We start from the raw sequence: 21,559 nt of genomic DNA, 5'->3' as shown, positions 1-21,559 counted from the left end.
GTTGGTTTTCACTTAATTGATAATAGTATGGACAGAAGATAGTAGCTAATAGTATCAACTTGAAACATTAAGAATAAACCTGTATGATTCTCGTTTTGCCTCAAGGAAAGCTATATTTTGAGATAATGGTAAAGATTTAGAGATGGGAGAGAAATTTAGCCTTTAAAACAGACGTTTCAAATTTTCTTTCAAAATAGCAGAAATATGCCCTGTATGAAAACATGCATACCTATAATTTCAATAAGGATTTCAAATAATTTATTTAAAATATTTTTAATAAAAAATTATAAACAAGTGTCCCGAATATAAAAAAGGGAATTAAAAGAAAACTCCATAAGTCAAAAATTGGTACCTAACAAAAAAAAAAAAATAAAAAACTAATTTGTTGCCCCTCAATTCCCAACAAAGTAGTTTTTAGGTTAAGCTAGTATAGTGCATAGAAACAGTATTTAATTCTGCAGTGGAAAGAAATGCTATATTAGAATCAGAAGTTGATGAAAAAGAAGGTCTTAAAGAAAAGTTGCAGAGATTAGCGGATGAAAGATTTAAAACAAGAACTTTCAGTTAAAGAAAAAGAAAGGGGACCTGACAATGAACGAATATTGAATGGTTTTCAAAAGACCATCATGGATTCGAATCGACTTAAAGAAAACGAGACCCAAACCACCCCAGTATAATGTATAACCTCCACGTTGTTGTTAATTACTGTCCTACATCTACATCAATGTCTTGCTGCGATATTCTGTTTCACTCCATTAAAAGGTCCTCAAACAGCTACTGTCTTGTATTAAACGCAATATTTTGTTGTAAACTGTATCTGCCCAATATGTCCCATACATGCTCAATTGGGTATAAATCTGGCGATTCTGCAGGCCCTGTTAAAACTTTAGTTTCATTGTCTCCGAGGAATGTTCGAACGACCCTAGTAATATGCGGACGTACATTGTCGTGCAATAATTGAAATTAAGGACCAGTTGTGCAAAGGGTACAACAGTAGGTTCTAGAATAATATCGCGATAGTCTGTTCCATTTCGAAAATGTTCCAGACAAACGAGATTGGCTCTTCCATCAAAAGTAATGCCGCCCATATAATTATACTGCCACCTTGCTGTCTATGAACCTCCCGAACGGTGGCCAATCGTTCAGAATTGCCAGATCGTCTCCAAATTCTTGTCCGTCTTGTATCTGGTGCAAATCTAAATCGGGACTCATCTGTGAACAAAGTAGAGGCCCACTCACGTCTAATCCAATTTACATGTTTTGTGCCCACTGAAGTCGATGAGCGCGATTTCCTCTGGATAACACAGGCACTCCCACAGCTCTTCGAGCATTTAACCTTACTTCATGCAGTCTATTTCTAATAATTTAGTCACTTACAAACGTCTGATGGGTCTCTTATAGCTTCATTTGTAACTGCGATGCAGTTACAGTGCAATCTCGCAAAGCTGCAACCTAATAAAATGGTCTTTGGTCTGGTTAGTTATCCTTGTACAGCCTGTATGACGTTTAGCAACATTACCAGTTTTTCGACACCTTAACCACAAACGATTAACGACACTTCTGTTCGTGTGGAGGACCTCAGCAAAGTCCATTGGACTTCTGCCATTTTAAGCATTCCTATGCAATATAGGAATATAGCACGACTATGCATACTTTTAACATTACTTTAATATATTTTAGTATTTGTTAACATATATGGATAAATACGTTTTATGGAAATTCTTTTAGATGTTTTAAAACTTTGTATCTTTTATTTTAAACAATTTTATCTCTGTTATCAGTTAAAAAATTAACAAAAAGCAAATGTCTGAACGACAACTTCTTGACAAACAATTAATTACCTATTGGTGAAAAGTTTAATATGTCAAATCCCCGAACCATTCATTACAGTTCAAAGAGATTGAAAGCTGCCATGTCCCTAGCTGAAAATGTTTTCCATGTTATCAGTCGTCACAAATCTGCTCTATTTCGCTTTGGCTTCAACGGACGAAAACAAGCTATATGCTTTCCGAAATTTTAGGAATTTAATAAACTTTGATAGGTATATAGAGTTTAGCGAGGAATATTTTATATAAATATATTACTATAATTTTGAGCGACGGTTTTTGATGGTAAGTGGAAGAGATTTAATAAAACGAATGGATATTTGGAATCAAAATAATGAAGCAAATCCATTAGCTAATCGTAGTCTTGCAAAATAACTGAACATTATATATATATATATATATATATATATATATATATATATATATATATATATATATATATATATATCTGACAATACACAGAATTTTGTAAGACAATAAGGAAAAGTATTAAGGAACACACCAGAAAATAAAATGAAAAACTGGTAGAAAATGCAATAGAAAAGTCGTTGCATCAGAAGTCCTTCCAGAAGAAATACAATCGACAGTTATAAAAATGAAGCACGGTAAAGCAACTGCAGTAGATGGCATAACAGTAGAACTGCTTAAATACTATGGCAAAAATACCTGGAAAATAGTAGCAGACATATTACTAACTGCCTAAGATCAAGATGCATATCAGACCACTGGAATATAGCAAACATAATTCTTATTCATAAGAAAGGTAACAAAGGGGATATCAAAAACTACAGACCTATAAGTCCAATACCTACCAATCATATAAAATATATTCATAAAGATCATGAAATACAGATTAACAAAATGAATTAGATACTGCACAGGCAAGAGAGCAAACTGGCTTCAGAAGTGGATTCAGTACCTTAGATCATATCCATACGCTTTGAAAACTAATGAGTAGAACTAAAGAATATAAAATACCGCTAGCATTAACCATAGATTTCGAGAAGGCTTTCGATTCTATAGATCTCATGGCAGTAATGGAAGCTTTGATCAACCAAGTCATTGACAAACCGTCTTTACATACAGACTTTAGCAAATATACAAATGTTAAATACAAATTTTATTTCAAATTGATTTTACGCGCTTAACTTACATTCAAAATCGCCGGTCGCTTCAAGCGTTGTTTCTGAGAGAACGGTACATTCTAAAGAAAAAGTGCTAAAAAACATTGTTCAGAATTAGCTCAGCTATATTTTTTATTTGAAATATTTTTCTCTACAGCATACAGATTCTTAGTAAATCGATTTTTTCTGTTTTTTATACGCTTCAGGCGCGAGGGGTTGGGTTAGGGTGAAGCCGGGGGTAGCAGTATTAAAAATTTTTGTAGCCGGGGGTAGCAGTATTGAAATTCTCAGCAAAATTCAGCTTGTTTTTATGACTTTTAGAGGTCAAATCTCTGACGACTGGACTAATAGCACTAAAGACGAACATAGTAGTCCAATATTTGTAAATAAAGTTTATTATTTTTTTCATTCTGATGGATATTTTCGGAAAGAACAACACAAAATTCGCTCTGTGGCCAGAAATGGTATGATCAAATCCGACCAATAGAAAAAAAAGTTTCAGAACTCGTTTGCTTCATCACTCAAGGATCGACGGCCAAAACAAGTTAATGTTCATATGTTTAAGATAAAATAAGTTATTGGGAGCGCTTAAAACGATTGCGTTTTGAATAAAATAGAATAAAAAATATAGGTTCTTTGGATAAAATCTGTAAGTCTTCGAAATATGATCTTATAGGCGCATCTTAAGAATTTTATGGGTAGACCGGGTGACTAATGTTGAGGTTGTACGTAGAATAAGGAAGCAATGTGTGATCAGTTATACAATCCCAGAGAAAAAATTAGAAATTAGAAAATTAGTGCCATATTATGAGAAATAATTGGATATATGTTGTTGTAACTCGTTCTTTAGGACAAGGGGTAAGTGACCAGCCGGATAAAAAATTTCATGGCTTCAGAACCAGAGAAAATGGTTCAACGCATCAACACAAAGAAGAAAAAAAGGTATCCTGAATTATCAGACAATTATTGAACTGCAATCCATTAAAAACTATATACTCGAAGAAAAGGGGTAATGAACCTAACCTATAAATAGTAAAAACACTGTGATAAAGCTCAGTAAGAACAGAAAAAGTCCAGCGGATAACTGAAGCGACGCAGTAACAAAAAGCTGTCCCTGGTGACACAAGGACTCTATCAAAAAAAAACCTTGACAAAAGCTGCTAAAACTTAAAGTTTATAATCCGAAAAGGACAAACGTAGATATAAAGGTTTTTCACGTCGTTATGTATACAGTTCTACATGGGCAAACGACTTCTTTTTCTACGATATACAACCAAGCGGAATAACTACACCACTTTATAATGACCAATAAAAAAGATAACAGTTAACTTTTGTAAAGGTAAATATTTACCTAATAAATCAGAATACAATATAGGTAATAGTATTTTAGTGTTTATAGGTGACTCTTCTTCTTTAGTACAAATATATATCTTTTATTACCCTTTAATTCTCTTCAACATGCACCACTGATCAACTGCAAAGAAAGACAAATGAATCATGAGTTGCTATTTGCCTACCTCGTGTTTGGTAATATAAATGGGCTTGTTAAGTATAATCCAGACCGTCGTCTCCCAACAACCCGGATGGGTGGTGGAGCCCTCGTAAGTCATGAAGTGTTCTGTGTCTGGCAGAAGGCTTCGCAGGGACAGATGCTTTATCGGTGTATAGGCACCTAAAAACAAACAGAGAAATTCAATTAGGAAGTATTTTTTACTTTTAAATAATTATACAGCTACTTCTTCGTCCATGAATAAATAGAGCTAAACTATATCGGTGGACATGTAGAGAAAAGGGAAAATACTAACTATTTTTATTTTATAAAATTTTTTGTAATAATAAAAAAAACTCACGTAGTAATAGTAATGAGTTTTATTTACACTGTATTATTGTTGTCTTAAAGTTTAGTTAGAATTTGACTTTTATGACATTTTTGATATATTTTTGACATTTACAGTGATGTTTTTCTTTTTCTTCTTGAAATGCGATCTTCATTAATATTGAGAATCATATTTGTGATTTAAACTTATAAGTACATAAAAAAGCCCATATAAACATATGAACTCCAACTATGGGGCTTTACTAAGCCTTCTTATACCAAAATCATTCAGGGAATCCAATCCAAGATACTCATAATGATTTTCAACGTGCCGTGGTACGTTAGTAACAAAACATTGCATGACGACTCTGGTATGCCGTTTGTTGCAAAGGAAATCAGCAGACTAACAAGAAACTATCACACCCAGCTCACCCCAACGAGGAAGCAAGACGGACGAAGTCTTCAAAAAGAATTTTGAATAAAATCCTTTATAAAAAGGTATATAAAAAACCCAGTTGGGCTATGTTGCATTGACAAAACGTTTTCGGAATAAATATTCCATCACCAGTGTCCTAAAATAGTATTTAACCACTTAATTAAAAAGAACATGAAAAGATTTAAGTTTTGACTAAGGTTAATGTAAAAGTGTGGTTAATACTTACAAGTTAATACATGGATGTAGCCACTAAATATGTGGGTAAAAACCCTTTAAAAATTATTAAATAAGATTTGATTTACATAATGTCTAATTTACAGTTAAGATGTTAAAGTTACCGTTGGATTGGTAACATGGTGACATATGACTCTATATTAGTTGCGAGTCCTGTGACGGTATGTCTACGAGGACTTTGTCAAAGCAACTGATTGAAATGACAATCTTGGCAGGTTAAGACGGAAGTTATGACAGAGCAGTCAGTGTAACTGTATATGTCTATTTAAGACAGAAGCCAACGTTGTTTAAAATTGTGAAAGTTGAAATAAAATAAAATTATAACAGTATCAACCATCAATGTTATTGTTTTAAATTATGTATGTGAAATGAAATTGTGGTGACAAAATTATGTGGTTATAGTTAGGCAACCAACTATACAGTGTCGAGTGGTGTGATGAAAAGATTCTTATATAAGGCCCTTTATGTTTTAATAGCATTTGGTACCTGGAAAATGGAAACTAGACACTGGTGGAAAGTTGGGTTCTTGAAAAAATATAGGAATTGATATATTTAATATGTGAGGATGTTGTTCAATGAATGAAATAAAACTATTATGATATAAAGTTCATGTAAAAATTAACTTACAACTCAATTATATTAGGCCCTGTATGTCAAAAAACAACATTTGGTACCTGGAAAATGTAAAACTTCTTGAGTTGCAAGTTCATGAATATGAATATCTGATTGGATGTTGACAAACTGAGTGAAGTAGTTATATTTTGTGTATTGACTAGTATGAAATGGACAAAATTTGATGGTTGAAAGTGGTTTTGTAATATATTGGTCGTAAAGTGCTTAACTTATAACTTGAGAAAAAGCCCTATCTGTTATAAAGCAACACTAGGTACATAGGAAGATAAAAGATTAAGTTATAAGTTGGTAAGTTGAATGAACTATTGGTCTATATTGACTATAATAGTAAAGTGAAATTGTTGTATGTGGCTCTGTTAAATTTGAGTAAAGAGAATGAAAATTAAGGTGTTTTGAGAAAATTGTGATAAACGGATAGACTACGAAAGGCTGAGGTCCCCAGAGAACCGAAGCCAAACCCTGAGGGAATTGTGTAGAGGAGTAAAATAAGAATTTAATAATATGGAATGGGTGGTGGATGATGGATGATCTGATCTGAATTTGGTAGTGACGAAATAGAAGCATGGAAAGTATTGGTTATAGTGATTAAGACATGAAGTTTGGGTGAAGAATGAAGAATTGGCTGCATAGTTTCTAAAGTTGTTATTAAATATTGTAGTATTAATTTATACAGTGCTAGTCAAAAGTCCGTCCCCTTCCTCGTATCTTTTGAACGGTTATACTTATAATAGTTATAATAACAAGGAGAAAAATCAAAGAAGGGGCTCTAATTATGCTAAATGAGACCAATTGTGTCGCAAATTCCTCGGCAGAATGTAGTAGGATCTGGTTACCCATATTAAAAGAGGAAGTTATTAAAAGGAAAATACCAGTATTAGTAAGTCGGTAACATACCTATAGAGGATACCTATAGAGGATACGGTAAAATAGAGTCAGTAAGTCGAGGATACTTCATTTATGGTTTTTAAATAAGAAACATATAAAATCAGAATTTGGTGTTTGTTGAAAGTAAACTAAATGCACGACCAAATATTTACCATGTCGGAATAGTATTATGAGGTTTTTTTCCTGTTTTTTTCCCTCATAATTTACTATGGAATCACTAACAGGAGATTTTTACTGTCATCATGGCATGTGTTTGTCTTTGCAAAGACGAATTACATGCTATGATTTTTTCTGATGGATATTCTCAAGTTAAAGTTGATTTCATGTAATCGAATTAACTATCTTAAAAGTAAATTCATCCCAGGAACGCAACTCAGCAATATTGACAATATCATTTTAAAGTCGTGTACTTTAAAATGTATAATGTATGTCTGCATTGTCAATATAAATGAGTCAGATAAAATTAAATTATTAGAAGAAGTTTTCACCAAGTAACAAAAAAACAAAATTTGTTTAATTTACTAATGTTTGTATTTTGAGAACGATTGGACGAAGTGGAAATTGAAACGTCAATAAACGTACTTTAACCTTTAAGTGTGGCTTATTCCCATTTAAATAGTAATTACTCTATTATGCCACAAGAAAATAGCTTCAGAAGAACTTACTAGTTATTTTTAGTTTGCATTTATACCTAAATATTTAGTTTCGGTTTCTGCTTAGTCTAGTCAATTCAAGTTTAGTCAAGTTGTTTTTAGTTAGTTGTTCCTAGTTAATATTAAGTTTAATTATTGTTTAACGCGACGTTTACATTTTTACAAAGGCAGAATGCTACGTACTGTAGCCGACAAAGTAGCAGCTGTGTTAATAATTGGTGAATGTGGAAATAATTTCCATGCAGCGGAACGTCTTTTTAATGAGAGGTACCCCGATCACCCTACATCAAGAGTGTTTAAGATGTCAAACTATCTGGTCGACCAACAATTAGTGATGACAAAAAATTGACATAATTTCAGAAGTAGTAGTAAACCCTACTTCTTCTACAGCCCAAGTTGCATCTATTAATGGAAACAGTCAAAAGACAGAACACCGAGTGTTGGATGAAAACAAATTTCATCCACACAAATTAAAAATTGTGCACCAACTTTCAAATAATAACCCCAAACGAAGGCTAGAATTCTGAGAAAATATGTCTAATTAACCAACAGCCCGATTACATAAAAACAATTAGTTTTAGTGACGGAAGTACGTTTTCTCTCAATAGAAATGTTAACACACACAATGTGAGGTATTGGAGCGACACAAATCCTCACGTCTTTCGTGAAACACGTACTCAATTTCCAAAAAAAAAAAAGAAAATAAATTCTTAGGCAGGTATTTTGGGAAACCACATAGTTGGACCTGTTTTTCTCAATACTAACTTAACCGGTGAAGTGTATCTGGAGATGTTACAAAATGTAATTGAACCGTTAATATTTGAAATTCTGGAGGATAATCCAGATGAATTCGGCAACTTGAAAATAACGTTTCAACAAGATGGTGCTAATGTACACCATTATGGTGCAGTAAGTAAGACGTTACCTAGATCGGAAATATCGTGGTAGATGTTGGACGACGAGGTACGATAAAATGGCCAACTCGGTCACCGGACCTCACACCATTAGATTTTTTCTGTAGGGATACGTAAAATCTAAAGTTTACGCTACAGCACCTGACAATATTGACATTTTAAAACACCGAATTGTTGAAGAATGTTTCCCCCGACACATTTGAACTAGTAAGGGAAGAGTTTAGAAATAGAATGCATTACTGTCAGCAAGTAGATGGAGCACATTTTGAACACTAACTATAAGAACTTATTATTATATATTAAATATTAAATATATATAATATTAAATATTTATTAATTAAATGAGAAGCTACAATTCTAGTATTTATTTAATTTATTCATCAAAATTAGCTTAAACTCAAATTAAATTATAATGGTTAAATAGGTATTTTCAACACCTTTCAAATAAGGTATCACTTGCCATAAGGTCCTATTTAAAATTATCTGTCGCAGTGGCGCTGTAACGTCATCTGTCACTATTACGTCACCTGTTATGACTAGTTGAGAAGCCCACGTCTATTTATTACCTCCCAAATTTCACTATTATAACAATAACCATTCAAAAGATACGAGGGGGGAACGGACTTTTGACTAGCACTGTAAGTTATTCATGTTGGGTCAAATGACCCCCTAAAAATGTCCAATGGGCTTATAGTCTACTAGTTCTTTTATCGGACCAAAACTTGTTCGAAAGCGTATCGAAAATAATACTAAAACAAAAGAAAATTCTGTTATTTCTGATATGTATGTGTTACCTTATGTTATGTTTAAATAAACTAGTTCTAAAAACAAATTAAAATACATTTAAATTTAATTGATACACACGCTCGCTCTTCGTACATTGATAACAGTATATTATGCCGTTTAGTGATAATTATGTTTCTATAGTTTCCAAATTACACTATTTCTTGTCTGTATTATTCATTTTAGCTTACACTTTACTGTATATTTAAATAGGTTCTCATGGAAAACCCTTCAGGCAATATCAGACTATCCTGTACACCAATTCAGTTACTCCCACTCAAGGATTCCAGTGTTGATTTCAAAATTATTATAAATCCCATCTAATCCAGCTCGACTATACTCCCGCTAACCTTTTATGAGTGTGTTATCCCCTATCCTGTTTGAATTGGTCAACCGGGCTTAGCGAGGCTCTGACCGAATATTTACATTAAAAAATTTTGTTTTATCCTCTGTACTGAGCACCTGGATTTGGATTGAGCCTTTTTAATTTAGATAGGTGTTGGTCTCTGGGGTAATGGCCGAATGTAAATATGGGAAAATTATTTTTACTAGACGGATCCAACGAGGGCTGAGGGCCTTCTTTATATGATTGTGCTTTATAAATGTACTGAACGTTGACCAGTAAATGTTTCGTACAGTTTGTTATCATATATATTTTTATTTGGGATTACAAACATCTAGTCAAACAATAGAAAAATACACTCTGAAAATAAAAATAACTCTTAGAAATTACAGATTTACAAATTGTTTTATTCTATTTTTATATCTTATTTAATTTTGTATAGTTGTTTACAAGTAGTAAAGTTGTTTGCAAAGTACAAATACAGGGTGAACAGGAGAACAATCACAAGACTTCGAAACAAATATCGGACGACTGCGACAGGAAGACGCACTGTGTAACGATATATTTTGCCTACCACACGGGGCATTAATACAAGGGGTTAGAAGATGGGGGAAAGATATTCTTGGGGTGATGTTAGGGTAAGCAAAATAAACGCTACTTGTGCGAACGGGCACTCAGGGGTTAGTTGGAGAGCTGGGGTCGTGGATAAGTAAAAGACAAAGGGGTTTAGATTTGGGCAACTACAGAAAAATGAAATAATGGGTCATAAATCTCTTGGGACAAACAAAAACAAAACGAAACAGGAAACACCTCAAGAAATTTAATATAGGGCGCCACTTGAGGTGCCTAATTATACCTATTACAACAGCTAGTTGTAACTAGGGAAATAATTACCAGAAATGCAAAACATTCAAAATCTTTTTCAAATTAAACTCAAAAAGAAAGGGTTTGTTAAAAAAATAAACAAAATGTTGAAAAACAAAATTTAACATTTATTTTTGTGTCACCACAAACAGTTACAAAATATAGAGACTTTAGGTCTTTTTAGGTTTCACTAAAATTTCTGGGGTTAGGAACTTCACTTACACTGGAGATTTACTGCCACCCAAAAAACTGCATCTATAGTCTGGAACGACGACCAAGGACAAACAAAATTGAGGCTAAAAGTTGGCAGTGGACACAAACTTCGACAATCAGCTTCTTTAAAAAACTGGAACCATGTGGGTATTTTTCAAATTTGTTGGAAACGCCGCAAATCTCTTAGATACAAATCTTTTTTTTTAACAAATTTGCCGGCTTCTTCAAACCACACACACCGACGTCTGCTCTCAATGACCAATCTCTTCAACCTCATTTTAACTTCACATACAACTGCTACTATACTATACATTTTCCCATGAAAAAAGGCGAAAAACACCAAACATTACGAATTTGAAGGAAAATTCGGACTCCAATAAAACTAAACACGCCTTTAACAGCGGCCGGACTTACCGAGAGTGACGAAATTATCTAAAAAAATTGCTCACATCAGTTAGAATAAACAAACCACTTTGGGTATAAACAAAACACAACGGAAATTAAGACGTAGATTAATTTGCAAACGCAATATCGGGCGGTTTGAACAAAGAAATATCGAAGAATTTGCGCCTGTGACATAAATAAACAATAAAATGATTCATGATCGACGGTGGCGACCTAAAAAGACGAAAGATTATAAATTGAAGGACACGAACTACGAAACATTGAAAAAATTCTTCGTTATGATAATGCATATATAAGGGGATTTCAATTAACACATATACGAGGGGACTCCAATAAATTTCAAATGCTACAACTGGCGTGCCTTCTTTTTAACATAGTCCTGAAAAAGGTAGTTAGAGACGGAAAAATAGATCAGAAGAGCCAGAATGGATTTGAGAATAAAATATTTGTAACAAATCCTCACAAATTATGCCCTATGTAGATAATCTTCATAAAGCAAATTGCTCGTAAAACTGACAAGAAAAGAAATGTCTTAAAATATATTCGCCTGCAAATAAAGAAGTAAAAACTAAGATGATGGTATTAACACCAACAATGGAGCAGAAACAGGGGTTATCAATTTACTGTTGGTAGCTCTAGTTTAGAGCACATGCTTAGGTTTCCGATGACCAATGACTACTAACAAAAGAAATCAAATGAGGAATAATTCTAGCAAACAAGTGCTAGTTTGGTCTGCGTAGACATAAGTAGAAGCGTGGAAACAAGCCAAAAAAAAAATAACAATATATAAAACCATTATACTGCCAGTGCTGACAGATAGATTAGAAATATGGGCAAGATCCAAGACATATAGAAACCTCTTCATCATATTTGAACGATGAATCCTTAGAGGAATATTTGATGGCATATATGAAAATGGTATTTGGAAAAGGAGGTAGAAGTATGAGGTTTACAACAAATACAAACAGGTATCTGGTACTAAAGAGATGATACCTCTCATAAAATTAGAAAGTCCAAGATGGGCTGGACACGCCCATCTTAGGATGGTGTCACTTCTTCACATTTTTGAGAAACGCGCGTTAAAACACCGGCGAAAAATTATCAGTGGGACATTTTAACAAATTTAATGGAGCTTCTAAACCACACATGTTTCAAAATACACCATGGATATACCAACAAGACACTGTGCATAAGGTGAAAACAACTCTACAATGACTTGAAAATCATATACTTGAATTTATTAGTAGTGAACATTCGCCATCAGCCAGTGCAGACCTTAATTTACTTGACTACTAAGTGTAGTTATTTTATGAGGGCTTGGTTTGTATAAGATACATAATGATAATCAAAAGTCATTGAAACGGGCTCTGGCACAAGTAATGTAATTCATTATTAGCCTCCTAAATGGTTCAAATTATCGCACTACCTTTTTCTTGGTCTGTCAATACTTCTTCGTTCATTTGGTGACTTATCTCTTGTTATTCGTATTTTCTTATCTCTGCCATTCTACTAATGGGCTTGTTCGCCTCCTATTTCTGTTTTTTTACCCATTTATCTATGTCTTTTACATTGCATGCTCGTCTTATCTTTTCGCTCTTCCCCCTATCCAACAGATTTTTCCCTGATATTCGTCGGAGTATTTTCATCTCTGTTGTTTCTAGTAGTCGTCTCGTCTTAGACGTGTCTGGTCTTGTCTTCGTCGTGTATGTTAATATAGGTCTAATTGCTGCTTTACAGAGTCTTGTTTTTGTGTCTTTGTTTTTCCAGATTGTGTCATTAATAGATCTTGCTGCCTTACTTGCTCTTAAGCTTTGTTGTCGCACTTCTTCTTCAACATCTTCCTTACTAGTTATATCTATTCCCAGATATCTAAACCTTGCTTCCTGCTTTATTATTTTCCATCAATTTCGATTTTACATCGTAGTGTAGATATTTTTGATGGTTTGTACAATATTGATTGGTATGTTTCTTTTATACAGAAGGTTTAAGACGTCTTCGACTTGGATGCGATCGAAAGTCTTCTATAAAACATAGATATGCTGGCTTATTGTATTCGATGGCCTTTTCTGTAATTTGTCTTAGTCCAAATACGGCGTCTGGATCTTCCTGATCTGAATCCTTGTTGTTCATCTAATAAAGTTGTTAGTATATTGATTTTGTTGGTTAGAACTTTTGTGGCAAGATTAAGTGCAATGTTAAGTAGATTTATACCTCTATATAATTGTTGGGGTCTCCTTTATCTCCTTTCTTAAAGATTGGTATCATTATGCTGTTTCTCCATGCAACTGGTGTCTTGCAGTGCAATATTAGTTGGATTTCTGGAGTATTTGATGTTTTGTACTTCGTGTAGGCATCTCGTTTCTCTTTACATTTCTCTTTTGTAAACCCTTTTTTCTCTCTGTTTTTTTTTAACCATAAAATTAATGTTCCAGTTTTTTTAAGAAGCGCTCCCAGTGCTCTTGTTTAATTCTTCTTACAAATGGTATGTTATGGGAAGGATAAGATATGGTTCATATCTTATCTTTCGTACGCTTATTACGTCTTATTTCGCATGTACTTCACGTAACCTTTATTCTTTTCCTTTCATTTTTGCTTCATATTTGTAAAGAGCTACTAAGTTTTTCGCTTTGGAAGATACCTACTTTTGTTTATCTTCTCCATCATTATGGATGAGATATGTGTTTCTGCATTTTTCTACCATTCTTTTTTGTTCAAAATCCTTTATAAAAGGTATATAATTTAAAAACCCAATCGGGCTATATCATATCAAAACGTTTTCGGAATCCATGTTCCATCATCAGTGCACAGATTTTTAATAAAATTTTTTGTTATATAATATGGTATACAGCCAAACTACAGGAACTTAGATTCCTTGTGGATTCTTTTTTGGTATAAATGCATTGTTGTTTCGTACTGCTTATCATTTGGATTTTGCACAATACTAGCTTATGATCGCTTCCTATCTCTGCCGATGTTAGCGCCCTTACATTTAAAATTTGGAAAGGAAGTAACTCTCTACCTCAAAGAATATCAAGATCAGTCAATCATAGGTCTTCGTCCTTTGGTATTTCTAAAGGTATACTTATGTTGCTCTTTTTGAGGGGTAAAAGAGGGAACACATTTAAAAAATACAATTCTTTTTGCAAGTGCTATAAGACACTTAGCATTTAAAATTTCTCCTTGGTTTATAATTTAACCATGGTTTTTTAAAAACTCGTCGAAAAGAGGTATCTTTTCTATTGCGGAAAACAGATTCGCTTGATATTTAAAACAATATTTACACTGATTGACATGAAAAATTATGTTGGTCTTATTTTACCCCACTATTTAGTTCTCGTATACTACATATTACTTTTAGAGGTTAATATAACATATTAAGCAAAGACATTCCGAGTTCATTTATTATCTTCAAAATCTTGTTATTTTAACAAACTCAGCAAACTACCGAACAACAAAAGATCCGGGAAACTCTCGCACTATATCCATCCCTTATCATCACCATGTCTGGTATTATTCAGCTTCCGTCTCATTAGTAACTTTCGCAAATGAACCAGTTCTAGTTTATTGACACAATCTCATGCACTTCTTGGTTTTCATGTGAATGAGAGAAATGTGTGCATCCATATTTCGCTTTATGGTTTTAGAGGGCTGAAATTTTATGTTTTGTAATTTCTTGGTGAAATGATGCTTGGCTTCTTTACTTTATAAAGGTGATATATATAGATATATATATATATATATATATATATAAATATATATATAAATATATATATATATATATATATATATATATATATATATATATTATTTTATTTCAGAAATTATTCTTTTTATCTATTTTGGTTGTAATCATATAGAACAAAATATAGAACAAAAAAGACTAAAGTGGTATGGACATGTAAGAAGAACTAGCGATAGCAGATGGATAAAGAAAATAACCGAATGGAGCCCCATAGGAAGGAGGAAAAGAGGACGACCCCGAAAATCCTGGAGGAACGAAGTAGACGACGCCATGAGTAAGAGAGGACTAAACGATGGAGAATGGAACAACAGAGAGAGATGGAAACGGTTGAGCGAGGGAGGGCAGTGAATACTGTAGAATCCCTAAATATATATATATATATATATATATATATATATATATATATATATATATATATATATATATGGTTGTAATATAGTATACTAACGGAATGCTTAAAGAAAACATCGTCTTTGTTCTTTAAAGTTTGTTGAAAGTGATGAAAATGAACAATTTTCTTTTAATACCTATGCTAAATATTGAAAATTGGCAATTTTAAGTTGATGTGCTTTTTGTTGTAACAAAAGTAGGCCAGGAAATAAATCTGAAAAAATAGCAAAAATACGCAATTTTTTCGCCCAGCATCGATTTGTACAAAAATTTGGAATTAAGCTTTCATTTCACCCTCTTTATTAATTAATTATTAATCCAGAAATTAATATAAGCCATTAATATAATTAATCCAGAAGCGAAATATTCTGTAGTTAAAACATTCAAAGATATCTCCTTTTTTGTGTATGGTGTAAAGTATTCCAATATTCCAATCATTGGGGAAGGATTTCTGTGTTCATATTTTTTTTATAAGCTGCTGTAATGCTATTATGGTATCGTGGCCTTCATATTTATATAGTTTATCTAGATCTTTTATTCTCTGGGAGATTATCTATTCCGGGTGATTTGTTTCTGGCTAGTTTTCTAACTGCATCTTTAACTTCAAGAATCGTTGGGGGTTCCTCTTCCCTCTCATTTGCTTCTCTTACGTGATCTCTTCCGTCTTCAAGGTTTTCTTCTTCTTCCTCTATATTAAGTGCCTGAGAAAAGTATTTCACCCATCCAGTCAATACATCTTTCCTTGTTGTTAATAGGTCGACACTCTGACTTCTCCAATGTCTTGTGGCGACCTTGAATTCCTTTCTGTTGATGTTAACTTTTCTATAAAATGCACTGAATTCTTTCTCTCTGTTGAGGTTTTCTATATATTTAAGTTCTTTATTTAAGTGGTTTCGTTTTTTTCTTTTGTGTATCCTCTTTTTTTCTTTTCTTTTGTCTGGTAATTCTCTACAGTTGTTCTAGTTCGTCGGGTAAGCATCTTTCTAAAGGCTTCATTTATTTCTTTGATTTTTTAAGGATTATTAGATTATAATAGTAAAATATTGATTCCATAATTAAATTTAATAATACAAATCTGTCAAAATTCTGAACTAGAAAATACCATAAATGATATCATTAAGAAACAATATTTGCCAAGTCAAATAATAAAATAAATGTTATTATAGAGAAAAAAGAGGGAAAGCCAAGAAGGTGTTCTGCACACAATATTTAAGGAGCGAATATAGCAAAATTGAAAACTGTATTTGTAAAATAGGAAAGAAAAGATACAGAAACGGCATTTTATATGTAACAAGTTAAATTAATACAATATGTTAATCATTTTACACCGTTCTCCTTTAGTTTCTAAAAAGTACTCCTCGCTTTAATTGGTGTTTTCAGCAGCTACATTCCTTTTGAGGTAGTTATATTACTTCAAACTTTTATTAATATTCATTACGCCATTATACCCTTTGTGAACAAGCAATTGTATATACATTTCGTTGCACAAAACTTCTGTCATGAACTTCCTTTTGAAAACAATTTGTTGAAAAGCCTTTCCCTAGAAATCTCTAATTAATTCGGGCTACAGACGCCGACGAAAACCGACAAAACAAAAGATAAACACCTCCATCCTTTTATCTTGTGTGTTTCTAGATGGTGTCGTTTTAGTTAAATTGTGAGATGTTTGCAACCATAACATTTCAATAGTCTCTAATGATAGAAAATTATTTTTTTCGCGTCTTAATAATTACTTAATTCTTACCAATTATGTTATAAACAGAATGGTAATTTTAACATTATGATTAATACCCACTAGGAAACTAAGTTCCTGTAGCTGGCTGTATATCATGTATCACAAATATTTTATTTCAAATTCTTTATAAAAGGTATATAATAAAATACCCAAACGGGCTATATCACAAATACATTACAGAACGTTTTCGGAATGTAAATTTCATCATCAGTGTAACGAAGTATAGATGCTATGAGCCACTAAAATATATGGGTGAAAACCCGTTAAATGTTATTAATTTATAGATATATTACATTATATAATATTGCAAATTAGGATGTTCAAGTTACCGTTGGAATTGGTAACATGGCAACGTATGGCTCTACATAGGTTACATGGTCCTGAGACAAAGTGTCTTCGAGGACCTGTTGATATCAATTATAGACCCCAATTATAGACCATCTAGTTTTACTATGTCAGTTATTAAAATATGGTTTGTTTAATGCATAGTAAAAAAAATTATAGCGATTCGATGTTCCATTTTTGTGAAATGTAGCCTTATCACCAAAAAACACATAATTAAAAAAGTCGTACGCTATGCACTTGATGCTGAATTTTGAAAATTCAGATATCTCAACGACCAGGTGTACCATGAAGTAGGTATAATACTATTTTCTCTATTAAAGTTAGGTCCAAAAAATTGATTCGACAATTTCTTTCAATTTCTAATGTGAACTTTAGATTTGGAGGAATTAATCGAACACATTTAACAAAATATCCATTTTATCCTCAGGTGCTGTACTTAAACAGTCATCTATATAACGATAAAAAAAAGGAATATTAAAATCTATTTTATTTAGAACTATTTCTTTAAGGTGCTTCAAACCTAATTCAGCGATATCACTAGATACGCCAACACCCATAGCACATCCATTTGTTTGTTGAAAGATTTTGTTTTTATATAGAAAATAGGTTGAAAGAAAAATGAAAAGACAGTTAAGATTTGATTTCACGTACAGGGCGCCTGCGCATCCGCTTATCCGTATTTCGGCCTAATAGGCCTCATCAGAACGGCTTTCGCAGTTGCTCTGCGAAAGTAGCCGAAATACGGATAAGCGGATGCGTAGGCGCCCTGTACGTGAAATCAAATCTTAACTGTCTTTTCCTTTTTATTCCGATATACTCTGTACGAGTACAAGAAACCGAAGATACAACTTTGAACTGTATCAGTTATACACCGATCCAGATATTGTGAAATTCGTTAAAGTGCAGAGAATTAGATGGGCTGGACACATTGCTAGGATGTCAGATCACGAATACACGAACAGATTAACATTTTCAAAACCAGAGGGCACAAGAAGCAGAGGACGACCACGAATGAGATGGATTGATGATGTGGAAGAAGACCTACAGATTCTAGGGGTTAGAAGATGGAGGGAAGTTGCCAGGAATCGACAGGAGTGGCGACTTCTTTGTCGAGCCACTTATGATGATGAGTACAAGAAACTAATTCGCTAAGAATTTTGCTTAGTTGAGGAGATATGTTGTGGAATGCAATTTTTACATTCCCCATGTCTCTAATAACATCTTTATTAACGTCTGTTTTGCCTTGCAATTCTTAGAAGGCACAGATTCAAGCGAAATTCTGAATTTGGTTTCGAAAATTAGTTTACGGATTTTAAAATAGGTTGACTTTAATGTTGTTTCGACGGGTAATAGAAATTCTTCTAAAGAGATGGCTGTAAACTCTTTGATTTCATTCCTCTTTTTTTAATATCTTTCGCTAAAGCTATTGGAGTATTGATGTATAAAGATACAACATCGAGAAAAACCTATTTATAATTTCTTGGGTAATGCATATTTCTTTGTTAAGATCTCAGGTCATCAGCATCTTTTAAACAGTATGGATTTTTATCAATTACGTCGAAAATAAATATCAAATAATATATGCAGGCATGGGTGAAATCACTTTTAGACTTTTGAATATTTTGTTTATTGTATATTGTTATCACAAAATTTATCAAAAAGGGTTGTTAGATACCTGTATCAAAGAGCGTTGTTCAATCACAAATTAATCCCTTAATTTGTAATCTTACATTATTCTTAACTTCTTAATCTTTTAGGTATAGTTTCAACGTGTATAATTGTGAAATTCAGAAATTGCCGAATAATATATTTTCCAATTAAACTTCCTAAGTGTTGCAATAACGGCATAGATTAAATTGTATTGTAAGCTTATATTTCAAAGGTCGTTAGTATGATAGAAGCATTAACCTCTGTGCTGAGGTATACATTATTTGTGAAAGTATATAAATTGGCGATTTGAGCTCTTTTGAGTGCAGTCTATTATAGAAAGTTACCTAACTAACATCTATAGTGTAATTATTAGTATCTATCAATAAAACAATAATTTTTATTTCACGACTTCAACATTTTATTGTCTTATCATCGTCAATCGAGAAGAATCGGACAAAGGGGCATTCGAAAGGGACAGAAATCAATTCGATGCTGCTATTTACATCGAATCGGTCCATTGATGTTTCTTGGGAATTATGGATGTTTTAACAAAAGTCCAAATAGGTGATAATAAAGAACGGCGTATAATACAAAATTTATACTGATACTAAATTTACGGTCCTCAGCAAAAATAAAATTAGAGACGTACAACTGCCTATCAAGAATACACCAGAGGACCGAGTAAGACAGTTTACCTATCTTAGAACAATAGTACATGAACAATGGGATCACTCACAAGAAGTAAAATGTAGAATAGAGAAGGCTAGAAGTGTATTAAACAACATAACTAAACTCTTTAAAAGCCACAACCTTAAGCTGGAGATAAAAGTAAGGCTCCTACGATGTTATATCTTCTCGATATTATATTACGGAGTTGAATTCTGGACACTCACTGAAGCAATGGAGAAAAAACTTGGAGCCTTCGAGATGTGGCTATACAGAAGAATCCTAAGAATATCATGGACGGACAAGGTAACCCACGAGACTGTACTACGAATAATGGGAAAAGATAGAGAAGTCATGTATAGGATTAAAAGGAGAAAGTTAGAATGTCTCGGACACATAATTAGAAACGGCAATAAATACAGATTACTGAAAATAATCCTTCAAGGTAAAGTAGTCGGAAAGCAAGGAATTGGGAGAAGAAGAATATCATGGTTAAAAATGCTGAGGAAATGGTTCTCCACAATAACAACTAATCTATTTAAAGCATCAGTTAATAAAATAATTATAGCCAGAATAATCGCCAATATTCGAAACGAATAGGCGCCAACAGAAGAAGATTATGTATAGCTAATATAGCTTGTAATTTATACATTTAGACGTAATGGAATACCAGAGATAATATTACACATATTACATACAAACTAATTTCTATAAGAGTAATTTACCGACTTCTTCAAAACATATCCAGTTTTGTTAAAAAGCAATTTTAACTCGCGTTTACTCAAAACGGCCTGCAATTAATTCCTGCAGCAAACTGAGCACATAAAACACCCGAGCGTCCGTGTCGGACACAGCAAAAAGATAAACACCTCCAACCTTTTATCGTGTACATTTGTTGGCGTTGTGTTTTTATTTAATTTTAATGCCGCTGATAATTAAAAAGGGGTTTATTTCGGCGGTCGGGTGGCGGTGGAGACGGCGGGCATAAATCTGCGGACGAGGGCATCCGGCGTACCACAGCATGGCGTCTATATCGGGGTAGTAAATCATCGAATTGCTGAGTGTAGATAGGGACGCTCTTAGCTGCCCAATAAACAAGCCCCAACTCCGGAATTCGACACCATTTTTCGCAGATATAACGATATTTTCAGTGTCGTAGATATCGTTTTGTTGCTGATGAATTTATAGTAAATATTCAGTTGTGTGAATATATAACAAAATTTTGAATATTTCAGCTTATTGTAGAACAATCTGGGGAGTAATACAAACTTTACGTGCTGCCATATCAGATCTTTAAGCTAGCCTTAAGGGGTTACGTAGGTATTGTTTTCTTAGAAAATCGATTTATTTATTTATTCCATATGAAAGTCTAGCACTTCAAGAGTAATCACACCAAATTTGAAGTAAATTCGAGCAATATTACTGGAGTTACAGAGATTTGCATATCGCGCGGTCGGTACGTGAGTTTCAGTTTAAAAACTTGAAACGTATTTTTCTCGAAATTTTGTTTTTCTGTGCAGTAGACTCGATTTCTCGAGGAGGAATCGACCGATTTTGAAAACATTGCATAGTCCACCTTTATAGTATTGTCTTGTGATTGAACGAAGGAATTAAAAAAAAAGAGGTTTATTGTTTTGTAATAAGTTTGAGTGAATATTTGGACTCATATTTTTTAGCTTTTTGCCGCTTCTCATCGTTTTTAAAACATTTGTTTTGTATAACATACGAACCAGTTGACCAATTGAAAATTCCTTCGTTCAATCACGAAACAATAGTTTAAAGATGAACTGTGCAAAGATATGCACAAAGAATAACCTTTTTTTTTATAAAACTAAAAATTAAAAACCGGTCGAACATTTCGCTGATCTACCACAGCAGCCTTGCAAATGGTGTGTGGAGTTG

At 33.1% G+C, this 21,559-nt stretch overlaps 1 protein-coding gene across 1 annotated transcript in view; it reads right to left on the bottom strand.

Annotated features, from left to right (window-relative positions):
* The window catches only part of LOC140437924 (carbonic anhydrase-related protein 10-like), a 907,307-nt gene that overhangs the window by 73,028 nt on the left and 812,720 nt on the right, over positions 1-21,559 (bottom strand). Inside the window, exon 7 of the mRNA XM_072527712.1 lies at positions 4,468-4,622. Coding sequence (XP_072383813.1) covers positions 4,468-4,622 — 155 coding nt within the window. The remainder of the gene's footprint in view (positions 1-4,467; positions 4,623-21,559) is intronic.

Source organism: Diabrotica undecimpunctata, chromosome 1 (assembly GCF_040954645.1).
Source record: "Diabrotica undecimpunctata isolate CICGRU chromosome 1, icDiaUnde3, whole genome shotgun sequence".
Taxonomy (NCBI): Eukaryota; Metazoa; Arthropoda; class Insecta; order Coleoptera; family Chrysomelidae; genus Diabrotica; species Diabrotica undecimpunctata.
The sequence above is the reverse complement of the archived record's forward strand: the minus strand, read 5'-3'. Positions and strand labels throughout refer to the sequence as shown.